Consider the following 26373-nt stretch of genomic DNA (forward strand, 5'->3'; position numbering starts at 1 on the left):
GTTCACTACAGTTTCACTGACACTCACCACTTCAAACATAATTTCTCTGGTTCTACAAGTCCTAGAGTGACTGGACTAGAACTTGGACTAATTATCTGTAGTTAATGTAGTTATTTAAAAATGTTCTATCCTTTAAAAAACAGACAAAAACAACAACAAAAAACATTTTTACATAACTGCCCCTTTAGTCATAGTCATGCCCCCCTTATTGACTCTCTGTGCCCCCCACTTTGCACACCTGGTATAAATTATGGTGCTTTTTCACAAGTAGTATACAAGGTGCAAGCTTTATACAAGGAATGCAACATAAAGACGGCTAGGTTATGCACATTAGTCGGAAAAATGACAGCTCCACTATTTAAATCCTACTTTTTGAAAGAAATATTCTACAACTTATGAGCCTAAACAAAATTTTAAACTGGAGTAAAGGCTTGGATAATGCCTTCTGTCATTTATTTCAGCAGCAAATCTCTGACATCTGCAAGCTCTATTAAATGCCCACAGACCTTGTAAACACTTTTGGTTAAGAATGTATAACAGTTCAATACATGTATTAAACACAAGTCATGTTGTTCTAATACAATACACATATAAAAATGTAAACCTTTTGCAGAAAGTAGCTTTGAAAGGTCATAAAGTTGTTGGTCTTAACAATGTTCGGGCAACTCTTGCAACAAAACATCCGAGTGAAGAGTGACTTCATAGCTGGTGGGCCTGTCCATGTGCTCACCATTGAGTTTGCAATCTGAAAAAACAAACAATAATGAATGTTACTTGGGTAGCAAGCTATAATACTGGTATGCTTTGCCATTCACAAAACATGCATAAAAATTACTTTTAGCCTTTAAAATCCTTCTTTTGGAAAATTGTTAATACGGCCAAAAGTTTTGCATCTAGAATTTTAAGATTGAGAAATAACAGTAAAAAAAAAAAGAAATTTTAATTATGTTAATCTAGACCTTTTATTTATCATGTAAATCAAAGAAACTACAACATCGCAAGTGTCTACTGGAAGCCATAATAGTAGTACAGTATGTTAGATTTCACAATGTCACAGTTTTTTTTTACCTACTCATATTTGCTCAATACTGCTTGCATACTCATATTATATTTCCTGATTTAAGATTAGTACTAATTCTTATAGAAAAGCATAAAAATGAGACAACTGCAGAATGCTTTCTCTTTTTTTATTTTATTTATTTTTAATATCCACTTCTGTTGACAGATTACATAGATATGAAGGGCATTTATCTATTTATTTATTTTAAACAAATGGATTTGCATAAAAGTGTACTGGTAAATTAAAGCCTAGACATAATTAATTTTACACTTATGGGTTCTCTCAATATTGGAAAAAAAAAAAAAAAAAAAAAAAACCTTCCTTTTAAAATCGTGTTATACGTATTCGTGGTCACCATCTACAGCGTTCTGTTTATTATGAATGTTTCCATCCACAGCAATTCTGAATGTTTTCATTTCAAATGATGAAGCATTGACCTTGTGTTTCTATGGTACAGCAATTTTGTTTGGCATAATTATTTACATATCACGGTTCTCTCGTCCGGTTCCTCAAATAATTCCAAATGTGACTTTGCTTTGTTCCTTTGTTTAAGAGATGCAATTTAATTAAATATATAACAAACATCAGAAAAAAAACACCATCAACACACAATATACCAATGAAAACACAGTGTACCAATGAAGTGCTAGATTAATCGAGATTAAAACCTGCCTCTTTGAAAATCTTTCTGTTGCACCAATGAGAAAAACTACTTGGAGGCAAATGCCAAACCCTTTCCTTTTTATAATATCCACCCTTACTTTAACACATTAAAAAAAAAAAAAAAAAAAAAAAAAAAAAGTGCGTTTTGGTGAAATTGGTCATGTGACCAGTTACACATCTAGCATATTATTCAACATTCAACCACTTCTTTAGAGTTTATACATTTAATCGTTTAAAATTGCCATCCCTAAGAAATGTATAATAAAATACTGCTAATTATATAAAACCATTACACAAAATCAATTGAATTCTTAATCTGAGTATTTAAAACCTACAGAAACATACCCAACAACATGATTTACACAGAGCAAAGGCTAGACGTTTATTATTTTAAATAATTGTTTCCACTGGCTTATTTTCTGTCTGCACATAAATATCCTGAAAATACTGAAGTCATTTAATTGCGTTACTACAGTAATTATTTGAATGTTCAATCTTTGGGTATGCATGAAACAGACAGTTTCTCACATAGTAGCAGGACAAAGCAACCCTCCTCGAGCCTGTTCAGAACACTGTTATCCTCTTACCTTTCTCTAAATGTAATAATATTAAAAATATATATATATATATATATTAACCACAATCGAACCTGACCAAGGAAATCACAGAATACAGTTATGTCACGATCATGAAGCCAATTTAATGTTTTATAAGATACTGGCAGTGGTAGGTGTGGTTGCAGCAGAGGAATATTTCCAAACTCATTCAAGCTCCCTTCATGGGGATAATTAGTAAATTAAGCAATTTTATCTAATCCACCTTTGCTTTTGTTTTCTTTGTAGTAATTTACTGTAGCAGCCCATAACATGTTCCAAAGCTAACCCAGTATGCCATTCACAGTCGTTAGTAAACCTCCTTCTAACTGGCTAATTGCCATTGGCAGGTCAAGGGCAGGAAATGGACCATTTAAACCAGCTTGGGGTTCTGCTAGGGTTAAAGTAATTAAGGTATAAACAACCTATTGACTTTCGGTCATCCCAGGAGTCAACCTTTCTACTTGAGCTCTGATGGAAACAGGATGTAGTTTGATGCAAGCTGCTAAATACACTGATGCCAACCATATAGTAATAACAAAAAAGTCAAACGCTTATTGTGCTTATTGATTATAGAGGTTTTAGTTTGTACAAAAATACTTAAAACAAGGTAATTGGATTCTGGCTGTGCTGCCAAGAATACTGCAGTTTCAAATCGTTAATTAATGCTGTCATCCAACCACCTATTATAAGATTTATATATAACCTCTGTTTTAAAATCAGTCTTGTTATTCATAGTAACCGCTCTGATATGGACTGACATGCACACCTTTTAAATCCCAATGAAAAAACATGGCAAAATCTATTTTTCCTCAGCTTTCTGTAGATAAGCTTCAACAGGACAAACAAAATACAAAAGTTCTGCCATCTTTCAGCAATATCTCCACTCCAAAAACACAGACTTATAGTCACCTTCTGTGAGAGTTCTGCGCTGTTGTCTGGAAACCAAATGCAGAGCTCATTCCATATGAAATCAATCAAAAACAGTCATCTTTCACTTGACCTCCTCTGAATTTGATCAACTTTTACACATATTATTGTCTTTAGAAGAAATGGTCACACTGTGAATTGTAAGCCTGAGTGACATACAGGTCAGTAAAGCGTGACCTGATTTGGAAGCCCACCCTGCCTTTCTTTACATGGTCATAACATCGAGAGCTGGTGTTGGTGTCATTTTAAAGCTCTCAAATAGGACTATATATTCATTATATCAAAACTGATGTGAAATACAAGATAAAAGTGTGATTCTGTGACCTCATCCAGGTCACATAACCTTGAATTTTTGTCAGTTTTTGACAGATTGTAGCCTAGACCCTTATCTACATTTCCTGCAAGTTTCATTTTGTGCCTGCCATTGGTTGGGGCACAGGAGTTAAATGCAGTGTGTCAGGTGAATCTTCTAAGTGATGCGATTACACAGAGAATACAATTAAACAAAAATATTTATTTGCAATTGAATATACGATCATCTCCTGTTAAACTGAAGTGAGAGTGAACTGGTGCAGTTGTGACAGCTATTAATATATTAATGAATTAACCAAGGTGCCCTAGTTACACAATTGGCTAAAACAAATAAATACAGATGAGTTAAATATAAATACTGAATTGTGCACGTTTATTTTGTGCCCACCAGTGGTACTTCTGTCAGCACATGTTTGGTATTTTACGTGATGCTTCTCCATGAGCTGTCATTACCACTGTTCAAAGCCAATGAATCACTGAGCCTGGTAAAGAAAACTTATTGTTAGAAGTGGTGGAAATGTAGATCTTTAAATTATCAGGTCTCTCTCATTACATTTCTACATGCAACACAATTTACCACTCACCTATGCTGAAGTTGCTCTTTTCCTTCATAACCAATCTGTCAAGGCTTTTGATGCTTTGGTCACCTCCTCGTCTCTCAGGGTGTATGTCCTTCCTATTGCAGTTGTTGGCTACCCTGATGTCAGCACATCCCCCACGTCTATAATAAATTGATCTGGATGGCGTGGGAAACAGAATGATCGTGCTGGTCCATTCAGATAGAGGAAGTTAATTTCAGCCTCCAATTTCTTCTGATCAGCAGACACCACCAGCCCGAGCCACCAGTGACTGTCATACTGAAAAGCAACATATCCTTTCACTTGGTCAAATGGTAGGACATCCTCTTCAACTGTGATTGATTCTACTCTTTGTTTTGTTGACTAGGAGAACTGTCGTACAAGGACTTTTGCCTTGGAAACTGGTTGAAAGAAGTGGAGATGCCGTGTGCCAGGCACTGTTCTTACCTTTTGCTCCAGAAAATCTTGCTTAGCTTTCCATTGTGCTATCGTGACGTATTCTACTTCAAGAGCAGGAATGTTGTCTTTTGCAAACCTAATCAACTGGTGTGGAGTTTGGATCAGGTCATGGTATGGACGTTGCAAACCATGTTGCCATTTGTTTAATCGTTCCTCCACCATCACAGGGTCCTTTGCCATGAGATGTTGCAAAGAAGTTGCACTCTGATTCCACGCCAAAATCGTCCAAGTGCTGGCAAATGTTGAGGACATTTTTACAGTTACGTTGCCCTGCACACCCATCAGAGAACTAATGGCAGTAGCAGTGAGCTGAGCCTAAATAAAATTGGCCATTTAAAATGGGGAGAAAAACAGGGTAAAATCAATTGACGAAAAAAATTAACTCTTTTTAAAAAAAGATGAACAACGACTGTGTCAGGAGTCATGAATTCTGATATTGCAACATATGAGATGTGCTGAGAATTCTCAACTTTGTCTCGCCAATAGCAACCAAAAGAATGTATGGTTGCCTGACAGTTGTTCCAATGGTGTGATTGTGCTTCATCTTGCATGACGAAAGTGAAGTTTTCTAAAAAAAAAAAAAATAGGAATTCATCTTCTTGAAGGAGTTCACCCCTCAGCTGTTGACAATATGCAGTCTGCATCTTTGCAATGAAGTCATGTTGACGAAGATGGTGGAGATGGCTTGTGAAAGTCTCTATGAATTGATCAACAGGTTAATTGATTGACTGAAGAGTGGCTCTGTCAGTTGTTCCACTACTCCGATCCACTACTACTGCGTCCACCAGGCCATCTTGAAAAAGCATTTAAAGATGACTCTTGAAATCTTCAAGTGCTGGACAATTTTCACACTTTCCAAAGTGGCAGTCGATGTTAGGTGGGGATGAGATAAGATAAACAATGCCGATAGTGATTCAAAGGCACTTCTGTACTGGCCCTCAGTTGTGGAAGCTTAGAACAACTGAACACCAGCTTTACATTCTGGTGTGCTGTGCAGACACACACAGTATGTGTACCGCTACTGCCTGCCAATACACACTCCTTTGGTTTCAGCTCTTCAAATCTTAATGTCAGGATGCTCTAATTTGAAGAAACGATAGGCCTCTGAAAGATTGCAGAGAACAAACAGTTTTTATTGGCGCTCTCTCCTTCCTGACACTTTATTGTAAACAGAAACAAAATCTTTCTTTCCGGCCATCTGTCAACTAACATCTTCCTTCTTGTAGAACTATTTTAGAAATTGAGAAATCTCCTCTGTTAGCATTCTCCCCCCAATTTTTGGATTTGGATCAGATAGGCACCCCTTATCTTCCTCTTCAATGTAGATTCTTTTATTGCCTCCAAGGCCTTGTTTATTTGTGACATTTCATGTTCCTTTTCAGCTTTGAAAATGTTGTTGCTTTCAGGTTGTTTGTCTTGAACAGCACAAGGGCTGGATTCTCTGGAACTTTGTGTTGAAAATGATGTTTGGTCTTGGTCAGGAGGATGATGAGCTAGCAGCGTCATAAAAGTTCAGCTTCTGGTGTTCCTTGATCTGCTTCTTTGTTAAGGTGTGACCTTTAGTTCAGCACACTCCATGCTGCTTTGCAAATGGGTCACAGCCTGCTTTCATGTCTTTAATGCCAAGAAAGTCCTTGGAAGTACTTGCCATTTATACAAAAAATTATCTTCAATATCAAATAGACTGCAAAAATGCAAGAATTTTAGCTACAAACATTTAATGTCAAGAATGTTAAACTGATAAATATAATATATAAATGTTTTTTGAAAGACTACCAGGTTTAAAGATACACCTTAGTTGAGCAGTTGGGTTTTCTTGTTTTTCACTTTATAAAGGGCACATTTCAGTATTGATCTATATTTAATTCAACTGTGCTACACTTTAATCACGTGTGTTAATAGGCCAAATTAGTTAATTAACATGAATCTGTTACATTTGCACCAGTGCACTGCAGCTTCAATTTAACATGCGAGTATACTCGACTACAACTAAATATTTATGTTTAATTGTATTAGGTGTGTCATCGCTAAAGTTATAAGATTCACCTGACACTCTGCATTCAACTCTGTGCTGTGCCTGAACGGCAGGCACAAAATGAAACTTGCAGGAAATGTAGATAAAGTCTAGGCTACAAAAACTGACAAAAGTCCAAGGTCATGCGATTTGACCTGGGTGTGGTCAAAGGTCACAGATTCACACAACTTTATCTTGTATTTCATATACATTTTAATATAATGAATAAATAGCCCTATTTGAGAGCTTTAAAATGACACCAACACCAGCTTTCTATGTCAGTTATGGAGGATGTTATGACCATGTAGAGGTAGGGTGGGTGTCCAAATCAGGTCAAGCTTTGGTGACCTGTATTACATGAATGGGAGGTCACTCAGGCCTAAAATTTACACTGTAACCACTTCTCCCACAGGCAAACATGGACATTTTTATCCAAATAAAAGGAGGTAGAGGTGTTTGGTGATAGATTTCATATGAAATGACCCACAGATAAAGCTGTCTTTCAAGGGCATATATGTGTTTGTGGAACGATATTCCCTTTGTGTTGATATAGTGTGCCCAGGGGACAATATAGCTCACGTCTTTGGTTTCAGGCAACATCAGACATTAAATCACCCTTGCCTCAACTCCAATCCGTACTTATATAATCTGCCTAACCAATAATAAATACATGGACCAAATGTAGTTTTAACAACATGGGATAACTTAAATTGATCTAAGAAAGGTTCTTCCAAAATATTCATGTTCAAGCAATAATACTGAACAACCAAAAATAAATTAAAAATTTGGGTTTTTGTGAACAAAAAAAAAAAAAAAAAAGGAAAGCACCCCTGTAGCATAATCTAAGGAGTATATCATATCTGATCAAATGGTTTGTAAACATGAAGTAACATTGAAACGTGAAAAAAAGATTGCATCATTGATATATCCAAAAGTTACAAATAATGTGGCACTGAAGTGATTAATGCTCCCTGGACACCACCTGGAAAGGAACTTTGAGAGAATGACATAATACAACTGAATACAACCCGACTTTTAATGGGAGTTATTCTTGGCTCACTCTAATAAGGACAAGTCTCATGAAGTAATTGTGCATGCTGCGCTTATTCTTTTAAATAATTTATATAAAATGTGCACTGCAAATATCTGAATAGCATGTTTACACAGATAACCATTAATAATCTAAAATAAAGGAGTATAGATAGCATCTTGCTTTGTTTCAATTTGGCAAATTTGTCAACACTACTTTAAAGATCACTCATCTCCAGTACAATTATTCAGAGAAAGTGGATTCGTAACTAAATCTACTACGGTGTTTCACTTGTCTGGTGAAATTAAAAATAGAGAGAGAATTACTTTCTAAATACTGAAATGTATTATTTTTCTCAATAACAGTCGATGAAATTCAGTGCTTACCCGGCATATTAACACCCCGTCTCTGCTCACGAATGGTTGGACAGCTGTCAGATCTTTTACTTTTAATGCAGAATACAGTGTACACCCTCTGCTTGCTTATGATTGGACAGCTGGGTAAAACGTGGCAGATATTTGATTGTCCTATTGGTTACACTTACTGTCAGTACCTGCAGCTAAAACAGACACAGCTTATGTCCCACCCAGCTAAGTTATGATTGGGCTACCGCAGAGAAAATGCAGATATTCAATTGGCTGATCATATCGCAGAGGCCCTTCAGGAAAAAAAAATAAATGTCGAGTACGTACAAGCACAGCATAAGCGAGCAGCGCTGTCAACAGACTGCTGTGAAGGTTTTGTTGGAAAACGTGTTTAAAGCTTTCTTTATTTTCCCACGCTACGACCCGCCAGAAATGTGTTCACTACCCATAATTTAAGAACAGAGGGGCACCACTTTGAGGACTACTAGTTTAAAGCAATGCGGCTACAAAAGAGTTAATTTGTACTGGACGCTGGTAATGTAACTTAAGTATTACAATAAAAAAAAAAATTCAGCTGTGTACAAACTAAGAAAGTAACCCAACATGTACTGTCTCTAGTCAGTTACAACCTCAATATGGCAGCCATATTAGGTCAGAGGTCAATTTCATGGTCAGCAACACATTTAGAAGAAAGGGTTTAGATATCCTTGCAAGCATGATGTCACTATCTCAAATGGTTTCTGAGAAGGCTCTGACACTGTGGTGGCAGCAGCTTTTTAAAACAAGTCAGAACATTTAACTTGATCTGGAGAATCACAGAATACACCTTTGTACCGAGTATGAAGTCAATAGCTCTAAGCATTAGGTCTTTATCATCTGAAAAACTAAAATTACATGACCCCAATATAGCAGCCATCTTAGGTCACAGGTAAAAGTGAAGGGCGCTGTTATATTTTGTCAGTAGTTTCCACAACACTGAAAATGTAAAGTTTCCAGCTTAAACGATTCATTGGTAGCAGGAGGAGGTGTGGCAGTGGCGGTTTGACAAACTCATACAAGCTCCCCCCCTTTCAGGTTGCTTAATTATAGGCACCAATTACATTTACGTAGCACCTCAAGTTTCAACAAGAGTAATAACATGATTACATATGTTCAGGCATGGACTTTAATAATATACTTTAAAAGATCAAAACTACATAAGTATCTTGTAAACAAGTACTTTAACATGAATTTAAGGTTCACTTTTACTCAGTATCTCACCTTGGCAAGGCAGAAGCATGCCTCCATTCTGACCTTGTAGAAGCACTGCTCCTGTTCAAGAATGTCTGTGAGCGCCAAACGAGATGCTGGTGTAGGGAATTTCTCCAGAGCAGCTATGGATTCTTCCTGTGCCACTACATCTCTCTCGTAGCGTAACTGGTACTGCCACATGAAGTCTGCCTGTTCAAACTCTACTTTCCTTAATATTGACATGTCTGGGTCAATCCTTATCCACAACAAAGGGGAATCAGCACTGAAATTTAAGAAAAGCACAGTTGAGAAAAAAAGAAATCCCAACTCCAGTTTGACAGTTCAGTTGGCTGGTCTGTTAATGCAGGAAAAGCTCAATTATTGTGAATTCAAGCAAACACCAAAGAGCATTAACTTTGTGTCAGCTGAACATGCAATTTAGAGAACTTGAAGTTTCTTCTAACTACAGGCTAAATCGTAAGCGCACTACAGACGTCCTATAAAAAGCACAACACATTGCAAACAGTTAATTACTTCCTCCACACACATTTAACCACACATTCATTAGTACCTATTTTGCAGTAAAACTAAACCATAAACAACTATGGAAGGAACTAAAAGTTATTTTCTTTCAAACCAGACACTTCATCCTTTCCAAAATAAGAAAGATTGCTTTCCCTAGTTGATTTAACCTTACCTCATCTCCAAAGTCAAAGTAAGAAACAGTGAAAACTGGCACTCTAAATTGAAAAGAGCTTGCCAATCTCAGCTAATTATCTTGTTGACGGCACTATCAGCAGTATTAGTATGTTTTGCTTAAAACAGGCCTGTGATTGAAGCACTGGGATTGAACTGCATTCTGACCATAAGAAAGCTGCTCCCTCTAGGTCAGAGTTGAGGCAAAAAAAATACTGAGACAGAGGGTCTGACCCTGTACTTGCCTGTGCTGCAATTTGTTCTGTGGAAAAACATAAGTCTTAAGTATTAAGCTTACTATTGTTAATCACTTGACAAGCTCTACATAGTTTACACAGTCCAGGAGGAACGAACTAGACCTGCCCTGAGAAACTTAAACTGATCGCGATCTAGGCAAATAACTCAACTGCCTACCAAGAGGAAGAGGGATAGGAAATTGTCAGTTTCAGACTTTAATTAAAAGGAAACTCTTACTCCATTGCGGACAGATCCATGTCCACTTCTTCTCCATTCATCAGTGGGATTTTCTTTTTCTTATTTCTAAAAAAAAAAAAAAAAGGAATCAGAGTCACAGTATATTATGTAAAATAAGCATACTTCATAATCTTATTTGCCAGTAGTTTGTTAGCATATGGTCTATACTATTAATTTGGCCCGAGGTAAGTTATGACCATCACAATCAAACTTGACAGGGTTTCACAAAATATACATGTGTACCGAGTATCTCAAATTATTAAGTCTTTACCATCCGGAAATCAAAGTCACATGAAGTTTAATGTTATACTGTGGCAGCCATCTTACAGGTCAAATAATTACAGTACTTAAACGATATCAAGGCTCAAGAAAGAAGGTAACCAGGGCATCAATCAAGACTGGGGTTTGAATTCTGTATCTGTTCTTGTTAAACCACGTTTTTTCCTCGTTTTAATATAAATAAAACAAACAAATAAAAAAAACTGGACATTTGTAACAGGTTCAAGCTACAATTGCTATGAAAAGGGAGCCTTAAATTTTACCCTGCATGTCAATTGATATCACCAACCAATGGAGCTACAACTGTTGTTATACACTGGCATAATCTCCTAGAACTGCAATTTATAAAAGCATGCATTTATAAATGCAAGAATTATGTATTTTGTATTTTATTTATTTTTTTACCGTCTGCTCTTTGAGTGGCATGGGATATCATGTTTGAGGCTGTTTTCTTCAATCTGTAATGTATGGTTGAATGATCCGTCCAGCTCCTGCACTGTCACTTTGATGGGACCCTAAAAGAGACAAAGAATACATTTATAAAGATTATCTTGAATTAGTATAGCCAAAACAATAACTTTCAGTACTGGACCCTTACCACATATTTCTGGGTGCCTGGCGAGGTGTAATCCTGTTTTATTTCTAATTCCAGGACATTTCTTTTCCTGTTGAAGGCAAAGCTGCCAAAGAACTTTACCACTGAGTTCTGGTCTCTGCAATACTCAATTAAGGTTACTGTGACACAAGAAGACTTTAAAGCTATTATCTTACATAAATATGTATGAGATATGCAAATTATTCTATGCTTTTATTTATTATTACTATTATTTATTTATTAGAAATATTTAGATATAAATGCAAGTGATTACCAGGTTTACATGGGACAAGTACATGTTAACAATAAACGTCTAACATTGTTTAGGTTATTCAGTCTAGCAGCTTGATCAAAGTATTACATTGATTGATTACTCAGTGCATATGCTTCCTACTTGCACTAGGTTTGAAAGGATACACCCATTGTTTAATTAAGGGACCGATGTCCTTCCCAGAGACATTGGAGATCGATTTCAGGAACCCAGATGTTGACACAAGCATCTGACTCCACATGTGAGACTGGTACTTCTGAGACGATGCTGTGCTCGCCAGACTCAAAAGTTTGTTAAACACCTTTAAAAAGACAAAAGCATGTTTATTGTTAACTACTTTTAAGACCTTGATACACTAAAAATGTTTAAGGGATGATTGTTGTCACCAATTTAAGTTGTCTTTGGGACTTCACTTGAGACAACACAGCTGTTTAAGTGAAATCATGTTAAGTAAAATAGGTTTGTCATAATAATGTAACTATGAAATAGGCATAAATCCAGGGAAATGATTGGCTCACCTGTAGCATGAACTCCATGCTGATTCTGTTTTCTATCAGTCTCATCACAAGGTGGGCTTTACACTGGAACATCTTGTAGTATTCCCAGCACAGTGTGTGGGGGTGTTTTATTGAAAAATGAAGGTTTGGCATGGGGCTGAAAAATGAAAAACAATGTTCTGCATCCCACAAATCACATACTGTAAAACTGGAATCACTATCTGAAAAGGATTTTAACATATTATATACAGAATTCGCCAAAAACACATGCTATTTGTTTTTCAGTGATGAAATTGTATTAAATATTTTACAGCACATTTAAAAACAAATACTAAAATGTACTACTTTCTAATATTTGAACATTGTCAACATTTTAAAACATTTTAATTGAATGACAGTTCCCTGCATACATTATTTCACTTTTTCATTAAGTGTAATGCATCATTTTATATGTTTTTACATAATACATTTTTGTATACAGTATAACATTTTATTCATGTTGTCTTGAAAATTATTGAGAAGTCTGACACTGCCAACTTAGGTCATTGTTGTATATTCTTTCAACTGAACCAAAACAGAAACAAATGATTTGCAAGTAACCTAGTATAAATCAAAACTCTCGTATTACATTTTGAGAGAGGACAAACAAAGCTCTTGTAATGTGTAGCACAGACTGTGTATTTCACAACCATGTAAGTTAGCTAACTGACATAGCACAATAGTCTTAAAACACAAATAAAAGGAAGTTTAGCTGTGAATTTTACTAGTTACATTTTTACCAGATTCAAAATGTGACTGTCTCTGGTGCCAACTCAACAATTAACATAACTTGGATTTTAGTTTAAATTGGATATTTAAGTAGATTTTTTTGGTTAGATACCATACACTATCCAACTGTTTGACTCATGATTATCTATGGATGATGAACGTTGAAGAGAGGTGAAATATTCTGACAGTATAAGACTTACTTGTCCTTTTCCTTGCCTCCAGCAAATATTGGGTGGAGTAAAACCCCTCCCGTCTTCAACTCATAGTCCACTATTTTGTCCAATTCCTTTAAAATTGGTCAAAGAAAAGTTGTTAGTTTTTTCAAGTCCAATAAAACCAGATAACACCACAAAATTATATATTAGACTTACCTCTTTGATCCAGTGTCTATACTCATTTACTCCAAATGTCTTTTTCAAATACAGTCCATAAATGTATCCAGATATCCCTTTCAGAACCCATTCATCAGCCCTACGACAAACAGGGAATATTAAAGACCATAAAAGCATTAGGAGAGACTTCATCACCAGCAATGAAAATACAGTAGAAATAAAATGCAAATTCCTTATCTTCATTGCTATATAATTGCAATAACACCCTTCATATTGGGAATTACCAGAGATTTTGGACTTTGTCTCGTTACAATTCTTAATTGTGATAAAGCGCACTCCACTGCTTAATTCACTTTCATGGATATAATACTGTACGCATTTTAGAACCAAGATCTTAATTTAATTTGTCACAGGTGTTTTTTACACTGTGATCTTAAGCTCTGGCCCTTACAACAGAATTGTACGTAGGGGGGTCTTTGAACTGTGTAATTAAATCTAAGAGCCTACTTCATTCCATATTACAAAGGAAACTATATTTTCCATCCAACTAGAACTTTATGGTAATCAGTAAAATTGGACTTCAAACTTCTACATCTGATTTCAGTTTTGAAGCAAGAGTACACAATATGTCTATTGTTTTGAATTAGCAAACATCTGGATATGTTTCTTTCACAATTACAGCAATCCTTGAAAATAATTTCCCCACAAGGCCTTACACTTTACTGAAAATATCAATGTCATATGCTGATGTTTAACCGATAATACAAAATCTTGGTTAAACTTCATATTATAACGTCAAACTACTGCAAATCACTTCAATTATGTTTTAATAGGACTCCGAAGCAGATTTCTCTCATCTTACTAGCTTGCACATACACATTTGTTTCGATAACTGTATTATTAAATTACAAATTCATGTCAAATTCCCATGTTTCATTTTATGCTTTTGCAAGCTTTCTCAAAAGGTATTACTTCACATCCCTTAAGGATAAGCTTAGTTCTAAAATCAAAGTCCTTTTTTCCCCCCCTCTCATCTGAAGTCTTATTTTCTTGTTTAAGCTGATTTAGCCTGCATCTCAAATTACTCACCAGGACATTCGGGATATAAAGCAGCCAAAGAACTGCTGTGCCAGGGCTTCAGCTAAACACCGTCTGGTCAGGGGGGTCTGATCTATAATCATGGCACTGTGCAGAAGATTTGTACTGCAAGCAGGGAAATATGAAAACAAGCATTAAGTTTCAAAAGTTTAAAAACAAGGTCAGCATCATTAAAACTGAAATGGCAAAAACAAAATTTAAAAGGGGTGAAAACACACAACCTTGTGTCCTCAAACTGGAGTTCTTTGTCACATTCAGTTTTCTGTGATAGCGAGCAGAAACACAAATAAACTAAATGAAACCTTTCAAATTCTCAAAGAACACTTGTCATTAAGTAAAAATATATGACTTTCCAAAAACACGGACCAATATTGCCAGGAGAAACCCTATACTCAAAGTCCAGATGGCTTTGCAAAGCCATTAACAAGACCAGTGTTTGATGGTTTTTTACTGTTGATATCTACTGTTTTTGTTAATCAGGTCAGTACGTATGTATGCCCCTGAGGTGCTACACAATTTATGCAATTTGTAAGAATGCAATAACATTTTTTTTGCACTGCAGGATTTTCAGCCTGAGCTATTTTGATTTTCTTTTATTTAAAATTGTTTATAATTTTCAATATGTTGAAAATAAAAATCAAACTATGCATTGTTGGCCTACTTTTACTTTAGAGTACCTATTTATTTTATTTAAAGTGGTACTCGCCTACTACTGTTTTAAATATTTTGAATCAGCTCAAATTTTACTGTGTGAACAGCTTAATTAGATACAAACTGTGGGAATGAACATCATCGCTCTACTGCTACTTGAAAATTGCAATCAACAAGCAACCAATCAAGTACTATATTACTTTGAATTATCACCGCCCTTGAATAAGCACCACACTCAGATATCAAATCTGTAATAAACGCCGCTCTCAATAATAAAATATGTACATTTTTTGTCTAGCCCAGCTCAAATAAATGCAGCACTTCATAAAGAAACACATACAAAAATACATCATGGCAAAACATTACAAATAGAAACAAAATGAATAAACTTGAATAAAACATATTTAAAAATAACACTGGAGCATAAAGGCATTTAAAGTTTATGGAACCCAAACAAAAAAAATGAATACTGTAGATACACAGCACTATGTAATGGTATTAGTGTAGGAGTAAATATAGCAGCACTAAAATTACACACACACACACACACACACACACCCCTCTGGAAAAAATTAAGAGACCACTGCAAAATTATCAGTTTCTCTGGTTTTACTATTTATAGGTATGTGTTTGGGTAAAATGAACATTTCTTTTATTCTATAAACTACTGACAACATTTCTCCCAAATTCCAAATAAAAATATTGTCATTTAGAGCATTTATTTGCAGAAAATGACAACTGGTCAAAATAACAAAAAAGATGCAGTGTTGTCAGACCTCGAATAATGCAAAGAGAATAAGTTCAGGTTCATTTTTAAACAACACAATACTAATGTTTTAACTTAGGAAGAGTTCAGAAATCACTATTTGGTGGAATAACCCTGATTTTTCAAGCACAGCTTTCATGCGTCTTGGCATGCTCTCCACCAGTCTTTCACATTGATGTTGGGTGAAAATTCAAGCAGCTTGGCTTTGTTTGATGGCTAGTGACCATCCATCTTCCTCTTGATCACATTCCAGAGGTTTTCAGTGGGGTTCAGGTCTGGAGATTGGGCTGGCCATGACAGGGTCTTGATCTGGTGGTCCTCCATCCACACCTTGATTGACCTTGCTGTGTGGCATGGAGCATTGTCCTGCTGGAAAAACCAATCCTCAGAGTTGGGGAACATTGTCAGAGCAGAAGGAAGCAAGTTTTCTTCCAGGACAACCTTGTACTTGGCTTGATTCATTCCTTCACAAAGACAAATCTTGATTCCAGCCTTGCTGAACTCTTCCTAATTTAAAACATTAGTATTGTGTTGTTTAAAAAATGACGGAGACCTGAACTTATTTTCTTTGCATTATGAAATGTGGTGGAGGTCTGACAACACTGCATCAAGGCTAGAATTTTTTTGTTATTTTGACCAGTTGTCATTTTCTGCAAATAAATGCTCTAAATGACAATATTTTTATTTGGAATTTGGGAGAAATGTTGTCAGTAGTTTATAGAATAAAACAAAAATGTTCATTTTACCCAAACACATACCTATAAATAGTAAAACCAGAGAAACTGATAATTTTGCAGTGGTCTCTTAATTTTTTTTCCAAGCTGCTTGAATTTTCATCCAACATCAATGTGAAAGACTGGTTGAGAGCACGCCAAGACGCATGAAAGCTGTGCTTGAAAAATCAGGGTTATTCCACCAAATAGTGATTTCTGAACTCTTCCTAAGTTAAAACATTAGTATTGTGTTGTTTAAAAATGAATATGAACTTATTTTCTTTGCATTATTCGAGGTCTGACAACACTGCATCTTTTTTGTTATTTTGACCAATTTGAACAAAAAAATGCTCTAATGACAATATTTTTATTTGGAATTTGGGAGAAATGTTGTCAGTAGTTTATAGAAACAAAAATGTTCATTTTACCCAAACACATACTATAAACTGTCAAAACCAGAGAAACTGATAATTTTGCAGTGGTCTCTTAATTTTTTTCCAGAGGGGTGTGTGTGTGTGTGTGTAGCTACACACACACACACACAGATGCACAAAATAAATGCAACACTCAGGTCAAATGCATTTAAACAAATATTTTAAACATAGGTATCAAACAAAATCACAGAAAATGTGAACAAAAATACAGATCAAAGACTCATGATTAGATTTCTGTATGAAACGTGATACACTGTCAAAATGAAAACATTACAAAGTCAGTATCACCTCCCTGAGTATTAACACAATTGTCTCCTGTGCATAGACCTGATCAGCTTGGTCCCACAGATGTTCTATTGGTCTAAGGTCAGGAGAAAAAGCTGGCTACGACAAGACCTCGACATTGTTTTCTTGAAGTCGGCATTCATGGGTGAATAAAACACTGCACCACTCTCTCTGCCGCCACCTCAGGTGTTCTCTGGCCCACAGAAGACGACAATTTCGTCTCTCATTTGTCAACACGTTACCCCTGAATGGTCTCCGAGCATGCAAATCATTTTCATGCAAATGGCGAGCTACAGTCATTCTGCTGATATGCGGGCTATTTCTTCCTGGAATTTCTCATGCTGTAACCACTGCAGTCTGAAAACGATTACGCAGATGGATCAGTCGGATGTGACGGTCCTGAGCCGGTGTGGTGACCCTCTTCCTTCCAGGACGTGGCCAGTCCCTCACAGAACCGGTATCCTGGTTTCTCTGGACTAATCTGGTGACTGCTGAAGTTGAAAATCTCATTCTCCAGGCAACTTCTCCGAGACAGGCTGCCTTCAATCATGCCGATCGCAACCACGTGATCTTCATTACTCAAGCGGGACATGGTCATATCTTTCGCTGTTCTTGTATTAGTTAAAATGATGTCTTTTCGACTGACTGTTTATACTGATTCTTAATTAACGCAAATACCAAACACTGTGCACCTGGCATTTTTACAAAATCACATAACTTGAGCTCAGTATTTTGTTATCCCAAGGAACAATACTACTCAAACAATCAACAAACCTATCTGCTCACTATTTAAAATGTAACTAACATTATGCATGTGTAATTTTAGTTGTAATGCAGAAGCTGTATTATTATTGTTTAAGTTTCTTAAATGCATTTCTGTTTTGGATGTTTGCTATGTTATATTAAAGAGTTCAGCCTTGCAACTCTTAGAAAAGAAAGGGAAAATAAACCGATGGTGTTGAATTGAAATTTCTCTCTTCGAATTATTTCCCCCTCCATGCTACACTGGTATGTGACCTCACCTAGTCAAACACTGATCTGATCTGCAAGCTCAACAGCTTTCTGTTTAAAGTTGTAGGACTTCTTCGTCATCTTGATCAATTTGTAGCCGCAGAAATAGACTTACATACACACCTCCCTCAAATACCGTAAAAAAATGCAATAAAAATTGAGCCTTTGGAAAATCATAGTACTTCTAATTACCGCCGCAGTTGTTTTTAGCAATTTAAAATAAGAGCTGCAGCATTAAATTCAAAAGTAATACAGTATAACCAACTACCAAGTTCTAAAAAAGGACATTGCGTGGAAGATTATTATTATTATTATTGTCATTTCTAACTGATAGATAGACCAATTACTATTAAGGCCTACTTAATATATATATATATATAGTACTATGCAAAAGTTTTAGGCAAGTGTGAAAAAATGCTGTAAAGAATGCTTTCAAAAATAGACATGTTAATAGATTATATTTATCAATTAACAAAATGCAAAGTGAGTGAACAGAAGAAAAATCTACATCAAATCCATATTTGCCTTCAAAACAGCAATTCTTCTAGCTACACTTGCACAGTTTTTGAAGGAACTCGGCAGGTAGGTTGGTCCAAACATCTTGGAGAACTAACCACAGTTCTTCTGTGGATTTAGGCAGCCTCAGTTGCTTCATCTAATCCCAGACAGACTCGATGATGTTGAGATCAGGGCTCTGTGGAGGCCATACCATCACTTCCAGGACTCCTTGTTCTTCTTTACGCTGAAGATAGTTCTTAATGACTTTCGCTGTATGTTTGGGGTCGTTGTCATGCTGCAGAATAAATTTGGGGCCAATCAGATGCCTCCCTGATGGTACTGCATGATGGATAAGTATCTGCCTGTACTTTTCAGCATTGAGGAGACCATTAATTCTGACCAAATCCCCAACTCCATTTGCAGAAATGCAGCCCCAAACTTGCAAGGAACCTCCATCATGCTTCACTGTTGCCTGCAGACTCATTCGTGTACCACTCTCCATCCCTTCAGCAAACAAACTGCCTTCTGCTACAGCCAAATATTTAAAATTTTGACTCAGTCCAGAGCACCTGCTGCCATTTTTCTGCACCCCAGTTCCTGTGTTTTCATGCATAGTTGAGTCCCTTGGCCTTGTTTCCACGTCGGAGATATGGCTTTTTGGCCGCAAGTCTTCCATTAAGGCCACTTCTGACCAGACTTCTCTGGACAGCAGATGGATGTACCAGGGTCCCACTGTTTTCTGCCAATTCTGAGCTGATGGCACTGCTGGACATCTTTTGATTGTGAAGGGAAGTAAGCATGATGTGTTTTTCATCTGCTGCAGTAAGTTTCCTTAGCTGACCACTGCGTCTACAGTCCTCAACGTTGCCCGTTTCTTTGTGCTTCTTCAAAAGAGCTTGGACAGCACATCTGGAAACCCCTGTCTGCCTTGAAATTTCTGCCTGGGAGAGACCTTGCTGATGCAGTATAACTACCTTGTGTCTTGTTGCTGTGCTCAGTCTTGCCATGGTATATGACTTTTGACAGTAAACTGTCTTCAGCAACCTCACCATGTTAGCTGAGTTTGGCTGTTCCTCACCCAGTTTTATTCCTCCTACACAGCTGTTTCTGAGTTAATGATTGTATTTCAACCTACATATTGAATTGATGATCATTAGCACCTGTTTGGTATAATTGTTTAATCATTCACCTGACTATATGCCTACAAAATCCCTGACTTTGTGCAAGTGTACCTAGAAGAATTGATGCTGTTTTGAAGGCAAAGGGTGGTCACACCAAATATGGATTGATTTAGATTTTTCTTCTGTTCACTCACTTTGCATTTAGTTAATTGATAAATATAACCTATTAACATGTCTATTTTTGAAAGCATTCTTACTTTACAGCATTTTTTCACACCTGCCTAAAACTTTTGCACAGTACTGTATATGTATGTATATATATATATATATATATATATATATATATATATATATATATATATATATAGAGAGAGAGAGAGAGAGAGAGAGAGAGACACATACACACAATCTTCGACTTACGACGCTTCGATTTATGACACACGGCACTTACGATTCTTTTGCATTATTACCCTGCTTCGACCTAACGACATCGATGCGGCATTTATGACACGAGACATGCGTCATGTGTGCATGCTCGGTGTCCGAACAGCAGTACCTGCCGTGGTCGCCCTGACTTAGTCTAGGGTTTTTTTTTTTTAATTTATTTGTCCTTAACAATGACTGGTAAAAGCAGCGGAATCAAAAGGAAACCAGCGGAATTGTGAACTCTGTCACATGATGAGGGTCTTAACTTCAGGCGATCGTACTTCCTGCTAGCAGTACCACATACACACACACTGAATATGTCATTAGAAAGCCTGAGTCTGTACTTTTAAACAAGCCAGGTAGGTGTCTGAGTAATATGAATAGTCTGAGTGTACAGATTTAAATAAATATTTGCATTAGTACAACATAACGGGTCATTTTTATAAAACTATTTTCTGGCTGAAGAGACAGGAATGTAACCTCAATTTATAACATTGTTCCTATGGGAAAATGTGCTTTGACTTACAACACGACCTTCAGGAACCAATTGTGTCCCAAGTGCGAGAACCGCCTGTGTGTGTGCGTGTATATATACACACACACACACACACACACACATAGTCAGTGTAGTTTTAGAATTATTTTGAAACAATTTACATTTAATGTCTTTAACTCTCACCTGATGGAAGCATAATGACTCCCTCTAGTGGGCATAGCACAAGGTGAGTTCTGCAATGTCTCCATACATTTTTTACAGGTATTTTCACTAAGGGTAGTCAAATTCAAGTCCTGCAGGGCCATTCAACTCTTGGTAAATAGGTCAAATAAAATAGGGTCATTCCACATCAAATGGTCACCACCGTCTCACATTCCTTTGATGTTGCATTCTTTATAACTGGTTACTGAGCTATGTGCCCTCTAGTGGAAACCAGGCCAGAAATGGCATCTCTAGCACCCCAGTATTCGAAAGGAATAGCAGATACACACTTTGCTTTTAATAGAATAAAGCTATGGGGTTTTTTTTATCAGTCTGGAAAAAAAAAAAGTCCTATTTAAATATGGAACATGTTATCCTTAAAATTGGCACACTTTTTATACACTCACTAATGGTATATTGTAGGTTTACATGCCGCTAGGATAGCAAATTACTGATTGAACAGAGAAACAATAAAAATCACCAGCTAAACTATGTACAATATCTATAGTATAGTACATATACAGTGGGCAAAATTTTGTTTTGTGTCCATCTCTTGAGGAGACTAGTTCCTGTGGCAATACAGAAATGTATTTATAGGTCAACCATATTAGTGTTTTGAAATAATATAATAAAACAATTGTGCCAGCAATGTGAGCATCACGCCTGTGTTAAATATGCTGTGAACTGGTTAAGGTAAAATGCTTTCCCTTTATGGTTGCCTGGATCTCTTTCAACTGGTAAATAAATTAAAGACAGACAGACGAGATTGATTTTTGGTTGGAATCTATTATGTCCTATTAGTTCAGAGCAGATTTAGCAGGCGTCTGACGGATCATATCGCTGCCATAGGCTGATTTTTTTTTAAATAACTGACTCAAACTGTCCTAGAAAGACCTTTCTTCATTGCAGTAGGGACCAGTGTCTTCAAGTGGCTGGCCACAAATACAATTTTGCCAAACTGTGTACAACACAATACATAGGTCAGGTTATAACATTTTACATATAAACCACAATTTGCCGTTCCATCACTTACCCCAAGACAGCTTTATGCTTTTTGAGTTCTGGGGTGCTGAAGGGGTGTCATCGCTGGCCTGATGTCCACTTTGGGGGCTCATAACTCAGTAACCATTTACCCTGTCACACTGACATTGCATTGATAGTTTTTGTTGCTGACAGATAACCTGGAACTTCTACAGAGAATGCAATAACTACAATGGCTCAGAAGTTCTTGCAAGTACAGTATACTGGAGCATTGTGCTTTAACACCTATGGCAATACCAATAGGTAATATAGTGAGAGCTATTATTGTGCAATTCTCCCTAAAACACTTCCATATGTGATACCAAAAGAATTTAAGATGGGGAGGTGGGGAAGATCCCAAAATGTAATCCACTGGGTGTGGAATGACCCAATAATAATTGATGGTTTTTCGTGGCTGACACTAACCTGAAAATACTCATGGATGCATACGATGATACTTGTACATAGGTTTCATCCACAAACACCGTCTTAAAGCAGGAATATGGGTATCGACAGGTAAGGATCTCCTCAAAGAATTCAAAGATCTCATGAAGGTAGGACATTGAGTGTTTGAGTAATGGAAGGAGCTGAGGCAAACAGAAGTGTGTAACCTGGAGAAAATAAAACAAAACAAGGCATAAAATAATACTGCTTGCTTACTGACACAAAAGACAACACCTTTAGAGGTATCACTCCACCTGCTGGCCTGTAGTGAAATAACTCCACTGCTATGTTGCTCCATAAACTTAAAGAAAAATATAGAGCATGCACAGAAAAACATTTTTTCTTAACATTCTCACAGTGAAAAATATTTTTTAAATCTTAATTTATGATGAGGTATTTATGTATTAGCTACTAACCTTAGTGTAGATTAGTACAGACTACTAAGAAGTAAGTTCTACTTAGGTCAGTAGTTCATATAACATACAATCTTATCTTCTTAATATATAGCTGTTTGACCTGCCGAAGTGTTTAGGAAAGGCAATTAGTCATCACAGTCCAAAATATAAAACTCTTGGCAGACCAATTATTGGCTATACAGTACAGATATAGCAAAAAGTTGAGCATCATTAGAATTTTAGGATTGAGAGATCATTAAAAACAAATTATATTAGCATAATTGAGATCTTTTATTTAACACCAGGTAACAAAAGAAACTACAAAACGAAATCGCAAAAGTCTACCATAAGCTATAACAGTAGTACAGTATTTCACGTTACGTTTGAAAATGTCACATTTTTCAATTTGTCAGTTTTTCGTTATGTATATGGAAAAATATAAAGCAATATGTAATTCCATTTCCAGGAGAAAAAAAAATGAATCAGTGTAAACATATGACGCTCCCTTCTGTAACAGTGGTGGTTTCCTGTTTTGACAATACATCACTCATTTCAGTCAGTGCATCAGCACTGTTACAGGTGGGAGCATGAACTGAATACACTAGAACGTTCTTGAGTAAAAGTAACTCACTAATTTATTTAAATATGTGATTAAAGAAATATCAAAACTATCAGGAAATGTTTTAAAAAATGCTGCAATATGGATGGGATACAGCAAAGATTAAATAATGTGTTCCTTGTGAACACTGGGGTACTATAACACCAAGTCTGAAGGTATGAGGAAATTCTGCATCAGTGGGAGCCTGAAACAACACGCTTTCTCTTCACCTGTTTTGTTTGCAAACAAACCCAGATTCTAAGGAACCACTGTAAAGGTACACAGGATGCTTAAGAGTCCATTATAAGATGCAAAGAACCACTGTAAAGGTATACAGGATGCTTAAGAGTCCATTATAAGATGCAAAACCTTTCTGTTTCATTTACAGTACTGTAGTCATTCACATGCCCACCATAATATATACCAAACCATGGGACATTCGTATTTGTGATGTTGATGTTCTACTGTATATATCTTGTTGTGACATTTCTACACATGACACTTAAATACAGTACACTTTTTTATCAATATATTTTTCTATTTCACTTGAGACATAAATGAAATTATATGAAAAAAGTCAACATGTAATGCCAGGTTACGTGTCTAAATATATGTTTCATACTATTTTCAAACAGTTACCTCATGCATGTATGGGTCCACAAGAATCTCAAATGGCCCAACAGCAAGCGATATGTTGGGAGCTGCAGTTGGAATAGGCAGCATGTAGTGGTAAGTTTTCTTCCTCATGTCATGGGTGTAGACTGTCTCAACCAGATCTCCACAGGAAACTGCTACCATTGCTGCATCAACTGTGAACTCCAACTTCCATGTGCAAAGCTCTGAATAAGAGTCCACACAGGGAAACCAGAACCTGAAAACAGAAAGCAAAGTTACCTATTTGTAGACGGTGATTAAAAAGTCACTGGAAAAGTTAACATGTATCAATAGTACCTGTAACACCGTGCTTTTAGAAGAGAACACATTTTGCTTTAGTAAGTATAAATATCTGCAACAATTACCTTGTTGCATTTTGGTATCCACATGAGAAAACATGGGCTCCTCTCTCTGCCATGCTGCCTTCCACATCAGGCACAACAAAGTGAAGTCCTCCTTTTGGCTGGTCCAGGGAAAACTCAATGTATACCTTCAGCACCTTCAATTCTAGAGGCATTGAATTCAATTAACTGAATGATCACAGATTTTTTTGTATTTATTTTGTCATTTAGCAGAAGCTTTTATCCAAAGTGACTTGCAGAGACTTTGGGGTGAACTAAGGCCCTGCGTTGTATTTCACGGAATGTGGATGGAACTATTTTGTAAATTATGTGTAGTTTATTTTTTACATAATCAAAATCAATGTCAAAGTTATTCAAGCATTTCACAATCGCTTGTGAAATGTTGTAATAAACAGCCTGTAAGCTAAGTGTACCTGCAAGGACAGCTTTCAGTTTTAGTACGTCAGATGCATGTTCACCATTTAGGCCTTGCAGAACAAATACAATGTGCAATACATGATCCTGGGCATCTGCCGACTCGTCAGCGACCACTGACAAGCAACCAGACTGTTTTACCAATTCCATAATCTCCTGCTTACGATACTCTGCAACTTTAGGTAAGTATTCATGTCTCAGCTGGGCTTTTGAAGGAATCACTCCACTTGCTACACTCAGTCTGAAGAATTTACTTAAGTTTTGGTTGTCCAATTTTCAAGAGGTGTATTTGTGCGCAAAAAAAAAAAAAAAACACCTGCCCGTCAAAATGTAGTTTTGACTTTTGGAACATGAAAGGAACTGTTTTTTTTTGTTTGTCTGCAAGTAAAGCAGTCATGGTACTGCTCTAAATTTCTGTCACTCTTTTGGTGAATACGTGAATCTAAATACCCGTCAACAATTTCTGGTAGTGATCTACAGTAATGTTGCAGGACGTACAAAAAAGCTTACCTCCACTGCTGTGGAAACTCCTGCTGGATACTGCTTTATGTGATCTGCTGCAGACACATTTATAGCCTTTTTAGATACATCCATTTTCTTGTTTAGTGTGCAGTATTTTAATTTCCCGCCTAGATTGCATATAGTCACATAACAATCACTGCACAGAACTATGTGCATGGTGAATAGTACATGCAGGCACACAAAAGATGTACAGTTTTGTTAATTGTGATTTTATTTGTATAAAATACAAATAATTATTATTTTTTATTTCTCAAAAATATTGAAAAAATGTGCGGTATTGGGCTAATTTCTCGATTTCAGCACAGTCCTTGAAATCACGATTTACACAGGGCCTTAACCACAACTGCTGCTGCAGAGTCACTTACAATAGGACCTTGGTGTTACATCTCATCCGAAGGATGGAGCACAAGGAGGTCAAGTGACTTGCTCAGGGTCACACACAGTGAGTCAGTGGCCGAGACGGGATTGAACCAGGAACCTCCTGGTAACAAGCCCCTTTGTTTAACCACTGAACCATCAAGCCTCCTATTCTTTTCTTACCATCTCCCTGCTTCCACAGTTCGGATGGCACCTTGATGCAGAGCTCTCCATTTCCACTGTCTGGGTCCACAGCGCTGACTGCAGCCGCATAGGCATTAGAAAAGTAATTCAGATTTCTCCTGAAATCCGAAATACAGCGAATTAAATGGTATGCAGAGCACAACAAATGGTTTATTCCATCATAAGGGGTACAACATAAGGAGAATCATGCTAGCATTTATAATGAACATTTGCAGAATGGAATCCATTAGGAAGGTCCGTGACACCCTGTCCCAGCTAGAACTATACCACCACTCAAACCCCATCTATTTGACTTAATACAAAATTACACAAATTCAAGTAAAAAAAAAAAAACAACTATTTAATGCAAAAATAAAATAATTTTTTTTAAAATATATATATTTGAGACTTATTCCCAAGCAGGATCTGGCCACTTCATACAATAAAATGATTTTAATTGTGTGTGTTTTTTTTATTTTTATTTAATGTTTAGGTTTTTCATTTCCATTTAAGTCTGCTGATTGCATATGTGAGGGCAATCTATATCACGTTATATATATTAAAAAAAAAAAAAAAAA

At 36.5% G+C, this 26373-nt stretch overlaps 1 protein-coding gene across 3 annotated transcripts in view; it reads right to left on the reverse strand.

Moving 5' to 3' along the window:
* LOC121313287 (transcription initiation factor TFIID subunit 2) overlaps positions 1-26373 on the reverse strand; it is a 47504-nt gene that overhangs the window by 19520 nt on the left and 1611 nt on the right. For all 3 annotated transcript variants that reach the window (XM_041245665.1, XM_041245667.1, XM_041245666.1), the window contains exons 5-18: positions 25796-25914; positions 24323-24464; positions 23943-24174; positions 22293-22477; positions 14236-14349; positions 13186-13285; positions 13015-13100; positions 12068-12203; positions 11696-11850; positions 11282-11396; positions 11089-11198; positions 10405-10470; positions 9265-9517; positions 605-745 (exon numbers count right to left, since the gene is read on the reverse strand). In XM_041245665.1, the coding sequence (XP_041101599.1) occupies positions 605-745; positions 9265-9517; positions 10405-10470; positions 11089-11198; positions 11282-11396; positions 11696-11850; positions 12068-12203; positions 13015-13100; positions 13186-13285; positions 14236-14349; positions 22293-22477; positions 23943-24174; positions 24323-24464; positions 25796-25914 (1954 nt within the window). The remainder of the gene's footprint in view (positions 1-604; positions 746-9264; positions 9518-10404; positions 10471-11088; positions 11199-11281; positions 11397-11695; positions 11851-12067; positions 12204-13014; positions 13101-13185; positions 13286-14235; positions 14350-22292; positions 22478-23942; positions 24175-24322; positions 24465-25795; positions 25915-26373) is intronic.

This window comes from Polyodon spathula, chromosome 3 (genome assembly GCF_017654505.1).
Source record: "Polyodon spathula isolate WHYD16114869_AA chromosome 3, ASM1765450v1, whole genome shotgun sequence".
Lineage (NCBI taxonomy): Eukaryota > Metazoa > Chordata > Actinopteri > Acipenseriformes > Polyodontidae > Polyodon > Polyodon spathula.